The sequence below is a fragment of the Hylobates moloch genome, unplaced genomic scaffold (assembly GCF_009828535.3).
Source record: "Hylobates moloch isolate HMO894 unplaced genomic scaffold, HMol_V3 SCAFFOLD_10, whole genome shotgun sequence".
Taxonomy (NCBI): Eukaryota; Metazoa; Chordata; class Mammalia; order Primates; family Hylobatidae; genus Hylobates; species Hylobates moloch.
Window position 1 is genome coordinate 22,282,305 of NW_026652285.1, and position 14,193 is coordinate 22,296,497.

The 14,193-nt window shown below is 44.4% G+C and overlaps 1 protein-coding gene and 1 pseudogene across 1 annotated transcript; one reads left to right on the forward strand and one right to left on the reverse strand.

Moving 5' to 3' along the window:
- Positions 1–5,693: 5,693 nt before the first annotated feature.
- On the forward strand, positions 5,694–6,314 carry LOC116474723 (activated RNA polymerase II transcriptional coactivator p15). Its single transcript, XM_032163415.3, has one exon. It carries the CDS (start codon positions 5,885–5,887, stop codon positions 6,266–6,268), a length of 384 nt encoding a protein of 127 aa, XP_032019306.1. The 5' UTR covers positions 5,694–5,884; the 3' UTR covers positions 6,269–6,314.
- Positions 6,315–12,984: 6,670 nt separating this feature from the next.
- Positions 12,985–13,866, reverse strand: LOC116474724 (small ribosomal subunit protein uS5-like; annotated as a pseudogene).
- Between the last annotated feature and the right edge of the window lie 327 nt (positions 13,867–14,193).

Here is a 14,193-nt window from a genome sequence, read left to right on the forward strand (position 1 = left end):
AAAGGGGCATGGGGAAACTTTTGGGGTGATAAATGTGTTCATTATCTTGACTTGATGGCTTTGAGGATATGTTCATATGTGAAAACTTATCAAATTGTTCATTTTAAATATGTGTAGTTTATTGTATTGTCAATTGTTCATCAATAAAGCTATAAAAAGATAAATAGAAAGAAGCAAGAATCAAATAAAAGAGTTACTCTAAGAAAAGAAATGAGATATAAATACTACAAAAAGAGCAAAATCATCACTACATGCAGATTACATTATTGTCTAGTTAGAAAAGTCAAAGATTCAACTGAAGCCATTTAGATCACACCAGCAGGTTCAGTAAAATGGCCAAAAGAAAAATATACAAAAATCAATAGTTTTCTTTTTTACCAAGAAAAAACAACTTTAAAATGTTAGAAAAAAAAATTATCTAATTCGTGATAGCAATTAAAGCTATGAAATACCCAGGAATAAACTTTACCCAGAACATACAAGAAGACCTGAATAAATAGAGAGATCTATGCCATCTTCTCAAAATGGAAGAACACTCTGGAAAAGCTCTCAGTTTTCCCCCAGATTACTCTATAAATTCAATGCAACTCCAGTTTAAATTTCCAGTGGAATTATTTAACCAAAACTAGAAAAGATAATTCTAAAATTCATCTGGAAGAGTAAATGGATACCAAGAACAACAACAAAAATGTAGTTAAAAATAAGGATAATGAACCAGGTGGGAATTACTTCCATTACCACTAATCAAAATGTACCATAAAACAATTATTATTATTACAGCAAGCATAGGATTTGTTTTCCTATTTCACAAATATTTATGAAATAACCATGTAAATGAATAGGCAAACAGAACAATAGAACACATCGTCCAGAAACAGTCTCCAAAACGTTTTTCTTTTTCTTTTTCGTTTTCTTTTTTTTTCTGAGACGGAGTCTCGCTCTATCGCCCAGGCTGGAGTGCAGTGGCGCAATCTCGGCTCACTGCAAGCTCCGCCTCCCGGGTTCACGCCATTCTCCTGCCTCAGCCTCTCCGAGTAGCTGGGACTACAGGCGCCCGCCACCACGCCCAGCTAATTTTTTGTATTTTTTAGTAGAGACGGGGTTTCACCGAGGTCTTGATCTCCTGACCTCGTGATCTGCCCGCCTCGGCTTCCCAAAGTGCTGGGATTACAAGTGTGAGCCACTGCGCCCGGCCTCCAAAACGTTTTTCATGTAGTGAATATTTTAGTATAAAGGCTTATCATGTATTTCTATTATTTTTATTTTTTATTTATTTTTTATCATTTTATTTTATTATTATTTTTTTTAAGATGGAGTCTCGCTCTGTTGCCCAGGCTAGAGTGTAGTGGTGCGATCTCTGCTCACTGCAACCTCCGACTCCTGGGCTCAAGTTATTCTCCTGCCTCAGCCTCCCAAGAAGATGGGATTACAGGTGGCCACCACCATGCCTGGCTAATTTTGGTATTTTTAGTAGAGATGGGGTTTCACCATGTTGGCCAGGCTGGTCTTGAACTCCTGACCTCAAGTGATCCGCCCGCCTCGGCCTCCAAAGGTGGTAGGATTACAGGCGTGAACCACCTGTATTTAATGTATTTCTATTAAATATGTCCTGGATATCCATGAGTCCCTCAAAAGCAACATGCCCCAAATTGACCTACCTTCTTATTCATGCACCTCTTCCTACTCCACAGTTGCAGACAATCACTCAACCAGGAAAAGTAGTCACCCTGGATCCCTCCTTTCCCTCCCACTCACTCTCTCATTCAGTTTTACCTTTTAAGATATTTCTCAGTCTCCACCTCCCACCACATGGAAATTTAGCACATGATAAAAACAGCATTTCAAACTAGCAAGGAAAAGAAACCATGCTGGAACAAGTGGCTATCCATCTATGAAAAATAAATACTTAAGTCAGATCTATACATAACAATGAATTCCAGATGGATTAACTAAGTATATAAATAACTAAACTACAAAAGCACCAGGAAGAAATACAGGAGGGTTTGGGGTTTTTTTTGTTTTTTGGTTTTTTTTTTTGGTTTGTTTTGTTTTAATCAGACAGTGCCAGAAGAAGAACATTTTTTTTAATTTGGGGATAAGAAGGACTTTCATAAGACACGAAATTCATAAACTATAATGAAAAATATCAAAAGATTTGATTACAGTAAAAGACACCATAAAGTAAAAAAAGTGAATGCTAGGCTGGGGGCGGAGGCCCACGCCTGTAATCCCAGCACTCTGGGAGGCCAAGGCGGGCAGATCACCTGAGGTTAGGAGTTCCAGACCAGCCTGGCCAACATGGTAAAACCCTGTCTCTACTAAAAATATAAAAATTAGCCCAGCGTGGTGGAACATGCCTGTAATCCCAGCTACTCAGGAGGCTGAGGCAGGAGAATCACTTGAACCCGGGAGTCAGAGGTTGCTGCGAGCAAAGATCGTGCCACTGCATTCCAGCCTGGGCAACAGAAGTGAAACTCCATCTCAAAAACAAAAAAAAGTGAATGCTAAAGTAGGAGTTTTGCAGTATTTAAAGCACAGACAGAGTTACCTGCTAATTATTATCCCTAATATCCAAAAGGATCCTACACATCAGTAAGAAAAGATCAGGAAATCCAACAGGACAAAGGGCAAAGGTAATGACAAGACAATTTATGTTTTTTTTGTTTTTTTGAGACAGTCTCAGTGTGTTGCCCAGGCTGAAGTGCAGTGGTGTGATCATAGCTCATGGCAGACTTAACCTCCTGCCCTCAGCCTCTCAAGTAGCTAGAACCACAAGTGCACACCACCAAGCCTAGCTAATTTTTAATATTTTAATTTTTGTAGAAACAGGGTCTCGCTATATTGCCCAGGCTGGTCTTGTATTCCTGGGCTCAAGCAACCTTCCCACCTCAGCCTCCCAAAATGTTGGAATTACAGGCATGAGTCACTGCACCTGGTAGAGATACATTTTTGTCCATTAAGTTGGTAAAAAATTAATGTAATTGATAATGTTTGGTGTTCACATGAGCGCAGATACAAGGGAACTCTCAAACATTGTTGACGAATATACAAAACAATACGACAGTTTGGCAGGCAATTGATCTGTACTCACCAAAATGTTAAACAAACCCTTTGAGAAAGCTACTCCTTTTTAGTAAAAATCTGTTGTTTTAGCTTTCCCAGCACCCATTACCCCTTCAGAATTCCGGCAACTGCCCTTCCCTCACCCCAGATTGTCTGCAGAACCACTTCTCTCCTACTGTCTGGCAAGCAGTTTGCTGGGGCTGGCTCCGCCTCCCAGTTGCAGGGGTGAGTTCTGTGACTTGAACTTGCCCATTCAGTGTATTCCATCCCCCACCTCAAGCAAAGTGATTGGTTTAGAGTAGGACATGTGATCTAAGTGAGAGCCAAATTAGAGACCACCCTGTGACTTTTCCAGTCTCCCAGAGAAGAAGAGCAGGTGGAGTGTGGCCATCTTGACTTTCCATGCAAGAATTGATCTGAGAATGAAGCCAAAACAAAGGAAATCCAAGTGCTGGCGAGAGATTATGAAGACAAAATTTGGGCATCTGGACCCAGCTATACTTGAAGTCAGCGGTCCCTAGGAATTGAGTGATATGAGCCAATAAAACACCCTCCATGGCCAGGCACAGTGGCTCACGCCTGTAATCCCAGCACTTTGGGAGGCCAAGGTGGGCAGATCATTTGAGGTCAGGAGTTCGAAACCAGCCTGGCCAACATGGTGAAACCCCCGTCTCTACTAAAAATACAAAAATTAGCCAGGTGTGGTGGCACGTGCCTGTAATCCCAGCACTCTGGGAGGCCAAGGCAGGAGGATTGCTTGAGGCCAGGGGTTTGAAACCAGCCTGAGCAACTTGGTGAAATCTCGTATCTACAAAAAATACAAAAACTAGCCTGGCATGGTGGAGTGTACCTGTAGTCCCAGCTACTCAGGAGGCTGAGGTGGGAGGATCACTTGAGCCCAGGAGGTCGAGGATGCAGTGAGCCGAGGTCACACTGTTGCATTGCAGCCTGGGCAACAGAGAAGATCCTGTCTCAAAAATAATAAATAAATAATAAAATATTTGAGGGGGAAAAAGTTTCTTAGAACCATGTGGAAATACTACTTCTTTTTTATTTTGTTTTGTTTTTATTTTGTTTTTGTTTGTTGGTTGGTTTTTGAGACAGAGTCTAGCTCTGTTGCCCAGGCTGGAGTGCAGCGGAGCAATCTCGGCTCACTGCAACCTCCGCCTTCCGGGTTCAAGCAATTCTCCTGCCTCAGCCTTCCAAGCAGCTGGAATTACAGGCATGCACCACCACGCCCGGCTTATTTTTGTATTTTTAGTAGAGACAGGGTTTCACCATATTGGCCAGGCTGGTCTTGAACTCCTGACCTCGTGATCTACCTGCGTCGGCCTCCCAAAGTGCTGGGATTACAGGTGTGAGCCACCACACCTGGCCTTCGTTTTTAATTTTAAAATACACCAAGACCCACAGTGGATACCTGAAACTGCAGATATACCAAATCATATATGTACTATGTTTTATCCTGTACATACAAACCTATGACAAAGTTTAATTTTAAAATTATGCACAAGAGGCTGGGCAGAGTGGCTCACGCCTGTAATCCCAGCACTTTGGGAGGCTGAGGCTGGTGGATCACCTGAGGTCAGGAGTTCGAGATCAGCCTGGCCAACATGGCGAAACCCCGTCTCTACTAAAAATACAAAAGTTAGCTGGGCGTGGTGGCACATGCCTGTAGTCCCACCTTCTCGGGAGGCTGAGGCAGGAGAATCTCTTGAACCCAGGAGGCAGAAGCTGCAGTGAGCCAAGATCGTACCACACTGCACTCCAGCCTGGGCAACAGAGCGAGACTCCATCTCAGAAAAAAAAATTAGGCACAAAAAGAGATTTACAACAATTAATAAAATTGCACAATTATAACAATATACTTATTGTATTCCTCCTACCTGTTTTCAGACCTCGATTGACCTTGGGTAACTAAAACTGTAGAAAGTGAAACTGTGGATAAGGTGGAACTACTGTATGTCTATGCATATAAAAAGGTCTGGAAATACAGACAGACACACACACCCTCACACATACACACACACACGCGGACACACACACTATTAGCAGTAGTTATCCCTAAGGGAGTGGCAATGGGAGCCAAACGAATCCACTGTTGTATGTTTTTTGGGTTTTTTGTTTGTTTGTTTGTTTGTTTTGAGACAGAGTCTCTGTCACCTAGGCTACAGTGCAGTGGTACGATCTCAGCTCACTACAACCTCCTCCTCCCGGATTCAAGTGATTCTCGTGCCTCAGCCTCCCATGTAGCTGGGATTACAGGTATGAGCCATCACACCTGGCTACTTTTTTTATTTTTAGTAGAGAGGGGGTTTCGCCATGTTAGACAGGCTGGTCTCAAACTCCTGACCAAGTGATTTGCCCTCCTCGGCCTCCCAAAGTGCTGGGATTCTAGGCATAGTCACTGCGCCCAGCCCCAAAGGAATCCACTTTTAATCCTATACACATCGTTATGATTTGAATTTTTCTTTTCTTTTTTGTAGAGATGGGATCTTGCTGTGTTGTCCAGGCTTGTCTTGAACTCTAGGCCTCAAGTGATCCTCCCGCCTCGGCCTCTCAAAGTACTTGGATTACAGGCATGAGCCACCATGCCCAGCTTGAATTTTTCTAAAGAGCACTGAATCATTCATTCAACAAATATTTAAATAGGACCTGTCTTGACCAATCACTGTTCTAGGTTAAGGCCATAGCATTAAACAAAATGGACAAAATCCTTGCTTTCATGATGGGAGGGGGCATCAATATATTTTTAAAATGATATCTTGAGTCGCGTGCGAACGAGCAAGAGGGTGTTCGACTGCTAGAGCCAAGTGAAGCAATGCCTAAATCAAAGGAACTTGTTTCTTCAAGCTCTTCTGGAAGTGATTCTGACAGTGAGGTTGACAAAAAGTTAAAGAGGAAAAAGCAAGTTGCTCCAGAAAAACCTGTGAAGAAGCAAAAGACAGGTGAAACTTCGAGAGCTCTGTCATCTTCTAAACAGAGCAGCAGCAGCAGAGATGATAACATGTTTCAGATTGGGAAAATGAGGTACGTCAGCGTTCGAGATTTTAAAGGCAAAGTGCTAATTGATATTAGAGAATATTGGATGGATCCTGAAGGTGAAATGAAACCAGGAAGAAAAGGTATTTCTTTAAATCCAGAACAATGGAGCCAGCTGAAGGAACAGATTTCTGACATTGATGATGCAGTAAGAAAACTGTAAAATTCGAGCCATATAAATAAAACCTGTACTGTTCTAGTTGTTTTAATCTGTCTTTTTACATTGGCTTTTGTTTTCTAAATGTTCTCCGAGCTATTGTATGTTTGGATTGCAGAAGAATTTGTAAGATGAATACTTTTTTTAATGTGCGTTATTAAAAATATTGAGTGAAGCTAATTGTCAACTTTATTAAGTATTGCTTTGTGTGCCCACCACCTAGTGTAAAATAAAATCAAGTAATACAATCTTAAAAAAAAAAAATGATATCTAGGTGGGGTGCGGTGGCTCACGCCTGCAATCCCAACAATTTGGGAGACCGAGGTGGGCGGATCACTTGAGGTCAGGAGTTGGAGACCAGCCTGGCCAACATGGCAAAACCCCATCTCTACTAAAAATACAAAAAAATTAGCTGGGCATTCTGGCACATACCTGTAGTCCAGCTACTTGGGAGGCTGAGGCAGGAGAATCGCTTGGAGTCAGGAGGCGGAGGTTGCAGTGAGCCAAGACCATGCCAATGCACTCCAGCCTGGGTGACAGAGTGAGACTCCATCTCAAAAATTTAAAATATAAAATAAAATAAAATATAAAATAAATAAAATAAAATAAAATAGAATATGTTAAAAATTGATGAATCCAACTCTTGGCTTTTATCGTGCCTGCATCCAGGCAGCTGAGTATCACTAGAGAAAAGCACATAGCTGAGAAGACTGGGACCAAAGAAAATGGTGGTCCTCGATATCATATGGAACCTGAATGTGGCTTGACAATCCTGGCTATGCTTCAGTGATTAACTCCTTTCCTGCTCTTCAGAGTGACAACTTCCAACATCTCCCATTCTCCTTCCTTAAACTGTTTAAAAGAGTGATTGCTGGGGCCAGGCCCAGTGGCTCATGCCTGTAATCCGAGCACTTTCGGAGGCCGAGGTGGGTGGATCACGAGGTCAGGAGTTCAAACCAGCCTGGCCAAGATGGTGAAACCCCATCTCTACTAAAAATACAAAAATTAGCCGGGTGCAGTGGTGGGCGCCTGCAATCCCAGCTATTCAGGAGGCTGAGGCAGGAGAATCGCTTGAACCTGGGAGGCGGAGGTTGCAGTGAGCCAAGTTCATGCCACTGTGCTCTAGCCTGGGTGACAGAGCAAGACTCCTCAAAAAAAAAAAAAAAAAAAAAAAAAAAAAAAAAAAAAAAAAAAAAAAGGAGTGATTGCAATTGTCATTAGGACTATTCTGTGTCTCTGCCTTCTGGGCACAAAGCAAGATGCTACTTCCCTTAAAGTTAGAATGGTCGGCCAGGCGCGGTGGCTCACACCTGTAATCTCAGCACTTTGGGAGGCTGAGGCGGGCGGATCATGAGGTCAGGAGATCAAGACCATCCTGGCTAACACGGTGAAACCTCATCTCTACTAAAAATACAAAAAAAAATCAGCAGGGTGTGGTAGCGGGAGCCTGTAGTCCCAGCTACTTGGGAGGCTGAGGTAGGAGAATGGCATGAATCCGGGAGGCGGAGCTTGCAGTGATTGCACCACTGCACTCCAGCCTGGGCGACAGAGCGAGACTCCATCTCAAAAAAAAAAGTTAGAATGGCCACGCAACTTGGTTTGGTCAATGAAAGTTGCACAGAAGTGATGTGTGTTACTTCCAGGTCAATGCTTTTTTAAAAAGTCAGTAGTTTTGGGGTTGCAAGTGGTTTTTGGTTACATGGATGATTTATATAGTGGTGAAGTTTGAGATTTTAGTGGACCCCTCAACTGAATAGTGTACACTGTATCCAACACATAGTTTTTTATCCTTCACCCCGTCCCCACCCATTCTGCTTCTGAGTCTCCAAAATCCATTATATCATTTTTTTTTTTCTTTTTTTGAGACGGAGTCTCGCTCTGTCACCCTGGCTGGAGTGCAGTGGTGCGATTTCAGCTCACAGCAACCTCTACCTCCTGGGTTCAAGCAATTCTCCTGCCTCAGCCTACCAAGTAGCTGGGATTACAGGTGCCCACCAACACGCCTGGCTAATTTGTCTTCGTTTCTTCATCTCCTACTTTATAACCCCCTCCACGCTGGTGCCACCCCACTAACTCCATTCAAACTACTCTTCCTTAGGCTGTGGCATACCTGCTTTAGTCCTTACCTAATAGGACCTCTCAGCAGCATAGAGCAGTTACCCATTTTCCTCTTCACAAAAACACTCTTGGCCGGGCATGGTGGCTCGTGCCTGTAATCCCAGCACTTTGGGAGGCAGAGGCGGGCAGATGACTTGAGGTCAGGAGTTCAAGACCAGCCTGACCAACATGGAGAAACTCCATCTCTACTAAAAATGCAAAATTAGCCAGGCGTGGTGGCGCATGTCTGTAATCCCAGCTACTAGGGAGGCTGAGGCAGGAGAATCGCTTGAACCTGGGAGGCGGAGGTTTGCAGTGAGCCGAGATCGCACCATTGCACTCCAGCCTGGGCAACAAGAGCGAAACTCTGTCTCAAAACAAAAAACAAAACAAAACAAAAAAAAAAAACACGCTCTCTTCCCAGCTTCTAGGATACTGTACTTTGTTTTTTGTTTTTTGTTTTTGTTTTGAGACGGAGTCTCACTCTGTCTCCCAGGCTGGAGTGCAGTGGCGTGCTTTTGCCTCACTGCAACCTCCACCTCCCAGGTTCAAGCGATTCTCCTGCCTCACCTTCCTGAGTAGATGGGATTACAGGTGTGCGCCACCATGCCTGGCTAATTTTTGTACTTTTAGTAGAGACAGGAATTCGCCATATTGGCCAGGCTGGTCTCAAACTCCTGACCTCGTGATCCGCCCACCTCGGTCTCCCAAAGTGCTGGGATTACAGGCGTGAGCCACCATGCCCGGCCAGGATACTGTACTTTCTTGGTTTCCTTCTCACAACCTCTCTGACTACTTCTTCTCAGTCTCCTTGGCTCAACCCAGCTATGAAATGTTCCTCAGTTTTTTGCCCTAGGCCTGTTTCTATCCTCACTCCCTGACACTCCCATGGCCTTAATTACCACCCATATTTTAGCAGGTCCCAATTAATATCTCCAGCTCAGATAGAAATTCTAGTCCTATATATTGAATTGCATACCAGGACTTTCTCCACTAGGTTGTCAACTAGTCCAAAACTCATCTCATTATCTTTCCCCTTAGTTCTATTTCTCCTCCTGGGTTTTTTAAATAAATAGTGGTGCCATCCATCAAACCTCTTAAACCAGAAATAGGAGAGTCTTCCTTGATTCTTTACTCTTGCACTCTATACCCTAAAGCAGGCGTCCCCAACCCCCGGGCCACAGACTGTGGCCTGTTAGGAACAGGGCCACACAGCAGGAGGTGAGTGGCTGGCCCACATTCCCACCTGAGCTCCGCCTCCTGTCAGATCAGTGGTGGCATTAGATTCTCATGGGAGCAGAATGCCTATTGTGACTGCGCATGCGAGGAATCTAGATTGTGTGCTCCTTGTGAGAATCTAAGTAATGCCTGAAGATCTGAGGTGGAACAGTTCCATTCCAAAACCACCCCCCATCGCTTCTCGGCCTTTTGGCTAAAATCAAGTGTAAAACCACCTCCCACCCCACCATCTGTGGAAAAACTGTCTTCCACAAAACCGGTCCCTAGTGCCAAAAAGGTTGGAGACCACTGTTCTAAAGGCAATCACTAAGTTTTGTTTTTTTTTTAGACAGTCTCACTCTGTTGCCCAGGCCGAAGTGCAATGACACGATCTCTGCTCACTGCAACCTCCACCTCCTGGGTTCAAACAATTCTCCTGCCTCAGCCTCCCAAGTAGCTGGGACTACAGGCACAAGCCACCACACCCGGCTAACTTTTTGTATTTCTGTAGAGTAGCGGGTTTCATCATGTTGGCGAGGCTGGTCTTGAACTCCTGACCTCAAGTGATCTGCCTGCCTCGGCCTCCCAAAGTGCTAGGATTACAGGTGTGAGCCACTGTGCCTGGTCACAATCACTAAGTTCTATTTTTCCTACCTCCCAAATATCTAATTTGTTCACATCTCCTTATCTTCACCACCATGAATCTAATTCAGGATGCCAGTTTCACTCACCTGGACTGCTGCTCCAGTCTCTTAACTGGTTTCCCTGCTTCTGTGCGTGTGTTCTTCCAGTCAGATCTTCATACTGCAACCAGAGACCTTTGCAGATACAGGAACAAATAGGAAACAAATAGAATATGGTAAATTAAACCCAACTCTATTAGTATTTACATGAAATTTAAAGGGGCTAAATCCTCTAATTAAAAGAAAAAAGATGTCAGACTGCATTAAATAATCCAATTATATGCTGTTCACAAGAGCCACATCTTCAATACAAGGACGCAGAAAGGTTAAAATTAATGAGTGAGGCCTGGGTGTGGTGGCTCATGCTGGTAATCCCAGCACTGTGGGAAGCCAAGGCAGGCAGATCGCTTTGAGCTCAGGAGTTGAAGACCAACCTGGGCAACATGGCAAAACCCCATCTCTACAAAAAAATTAAAATAAATACACACTACAATTAAAGGATGAAAAAAGATATAATGCAAGTGCTAACCAAAATAAAGTTGTTGTAGCTATATTAATACCAGACAGAGTAATCTTTAGGGCAAGAAGTATTACTAAAAACAAACAAGGAACTGGGCAGGGTGGCTCATGCCTGTAATCCCAGCACTTTGGGAGGCCAAGGCAGGTGAATTGCCTCAGCTCAGGAGTTCGTGACCAGCCTGGGCAACATGGTGAAACACCGTTTCTACTAAAACTACAAAAAAATTAGCCAGGTGTGGTAGCGCATGCCCGCAATCTCAGCTGCTTGGGAGACTGAGGCACGAGAATCACTTGAACCCGGGAGGTGAAGGTTGCAGTGAGCTGAGATCATGCCATTGCACTCCAGCCTGGGCGACAGAGTGAGGCTCTGTCTAAAAAAACAAACAACAACAAAAAAAAGAAAAACAAAACAAAGAGGGACATTTCATGATAATAAAAGGGTCGGTTCAATAGGAAGACATAACAGTTCTAAATACTCATCTGATAATATAACCTCAAAATACATAAAGCAAAAACGGACAGAATTAATGAACAGGCCAGGCGTGTTGGCTCATGCTTGTAATCCCAGTGCTTTGAGAGGTCAAGGTGCCAGGATCTCTTGAGATAAGGAGTTCAAAACCAGCCCAAGCAACATAGTGAGAACCTCATCTCTACAAAAAACTAAAACTAAAAATAGGTAGGTGTGGTGGCATGCACCTGTAAGCCCAGCTACTCAAGAGGCTGAGGTGGGAGGATTCTTGGAGCCCAGGAATTCAAAGCTGCAGTGAGCCATGATCATGCCACTGCTTTCCAGCCTGGGTAACAGAGCGAGAACCTAACTAAAAAAAAAATTAATTAAAGAAGAAATAGGCAAATCCCCCAAATCCCCAATCATAGTTGGAGATTTTTGACACAGCTCTCCCAGTAACTGATAGACAAGTAGATTTTTTTAAAGTCAGTAGAGGATTTGAACAATGTAATTAAACAAATTTCCCTAGCTGACATTTATAGGATATTATTTTAAAAACCAGGAGGAAACCAACAACTACAGAAGGCACATGCTTCTCAAGTACCAATTTTGACACTTAACAAAATTGACCATATGCTGGGCCATAAAGCAAGTGTTAACAAATTTCCAGTTCCTGAAATCATGCATAGTATGTTCTCTGGACTCAGTGAAGTTGAGCTAGAAGTCAATAACTAAAAGATAACTAGAGAATTCTGCCCAAATATTCAGAAATTAATTAATAAGCCTCTAAATAGGCCATGGGGGTCAAAGAAGAAATCACCTTGGGAGTTATAAAGTATTTTGAACTGAATGACAGCATTTTAGGAGGCCGAGGTGGATGGATTGCTTGAGGTCAGGAGTTCAAGACCAGCCTGGCCAATATGGTGAAACCCCATCTCTTCTAAAATATAAAAATTAGTCGGGTGTGGTGGTGAGCACCTGTAATCCTAGCTACTAGGGAGGCCGAGGCAGGAGAATTCCTTCAACCCAGGAGGTGGAGGTTGCAGTGAGCCAAGATCACACCACTGTACTCCAGCCTGGGCAACAGAGCAAGACTCTGTCACACACAAAAAAAAAGACAACAACAAAGCCAGGCACGGTGGCTCACGCCTGTAATCCCAACACTTTGGGAGGCCGAGGCGGGCGGATCACCTGAGGTCAGGAATTTGAGACCAGCCGGACCAACATGGAGAAACCCTGTCTCTACCAGAAATACAAAATTAGCTGGACGTGGTAGTGCATGCCTGTAATTCTAGCTACTAGGGAGGCTGAAGCAGGAGAATCACTTGAACCCGGGAGGCAGAAGTTGTGGTGAGCCGAGATGGTGCCATTGCACTCAAGCCTGGGCAACAAGAGCAAAAACTTCATCTAAAAAAAAAAATATATATATATATGTACTTGTACACATATATATATATATATCTCAAACCAAATTCAGTAATACATTTATTTTTAACTTTTTATTTTGAAGTTTTTTAAATTGTTATATTATTTTGGAGGCAGGGTCTCACTGTATTACTCAGGCTGGAGTGCAATGGTGCCATCACCCCTCACTGCAGCCTCGACCTCCTGGGCTCAGGTAATCCTCCCACTTCAGCTTCCCAAGTAGCTGGGACTATACAAGTATATCACCACATCTGGCTAATTTTTTATTTATTTTTTATTTATTTATATTTTATTTCACGCTTAATTCACTTTATTTTTCTTGTATAAAAACCTTATGTCGTAGCCACAGCTGGAACCTGGGTCCGCTGCACGGAGACTCTGGTGTGGGTCTTGACGAGGTGGTCAGTGAATTCCTGATAGGGAGACTTGGTAAATACAGTCTCCTTCCAGAGGTCAGGGGTCAGGTAGCTGTAGGTCTTAGAAAATGGCACCAAAGGTGGCCTTGGCGAAGTTGCCCAGGGTGGCAGTGCAGCCCCGGGCTGAGGTGTAGCAGTCATCGATACCAGCCATCATGAGCAGCTTCTTAGGCACAGGTGTGGAGACAATGCCAGTGCCCCTGGGTGCAGGGATGAGGCGCCCCAGCACAGAGCCGCAGCGGCCTGTCACCTTGCAAGGGACGGTGTGGGGCTTGCCGATCTTGTTCCCCCAGTAGCCTCTGCGCACGGGGACAATGGAGAGCTTGGCCAGGATGATGGCCCCACAGATGGCGGTGGCCACCTCCTTGGAGCACTTAACACCCAGACCGACGTGGCCACTGTAGTCCCCGATAGCAACAAACGCCTTGAACCTGGTGCGCTGGCCGGCACGGGTCTGCTTCTGCACTGGCATAATCTTCAAAACCTCATCCTTGAGAGAGGCCCCCAGGAAAAAGTCAATGATCTCTGATTTCTTAATGGGCAGGGAGAAGAGATAGATCTCCTCCAGGGACTTGATCTTCATGTCCTTGACCAAGCGGCCCAACTTGGTGACGGGCATCCACTCCTTATCCTCGGCCTTGCCCCCGCGAGCTCCGCGGCCTCGGCCCGGCCCCGTCCACGGCCGCTACCCCGGCCCCGGATGCCACTGCCGAAACCTCCGCGGAAGCCACCACGGTTCCCCAACCCAGGGCCACCAGGGCCTCCGGGCCCCCCCGCTGCACCGGCGTCATCTGCCATTTGGTGTTTTCTCGGAAAAGAAGGTAATTTTTTATTTTTAGAGAGACAGTGTCTCTCTATGTTGCCCAGGCTTGTCTCAAACTCCTGGGCTCAAGCAATCCTCCAACCTTGGCTAATTTTTGTATTTTTTGCAGAGACGAGGTCTCACTATGTTGTCCAGGGTGGTCTCGAACTCCTGAGCTCAAGTGATCCACCCACCTTGACCTCTCAAAGTGCTTGGATTACAGGTGTGAGCCACTGTGCCCAGCCAGTATACATTTTTTAAAAAGATAACTCAGAATAATGACCAAATGCAGTTTTGTCCGGTAAGGCAAAGTAAGTTTAATA

Excerpts from the sequence above, each read along its gene's own strand:
- LOC116474723 (XM_032163415.3), top strand. The coding sequence starts at position 5,885 with ATGCCTAAATCAAAGGAACTTGTTTCTTCAAGCTCTTCTGGAAGTGAT.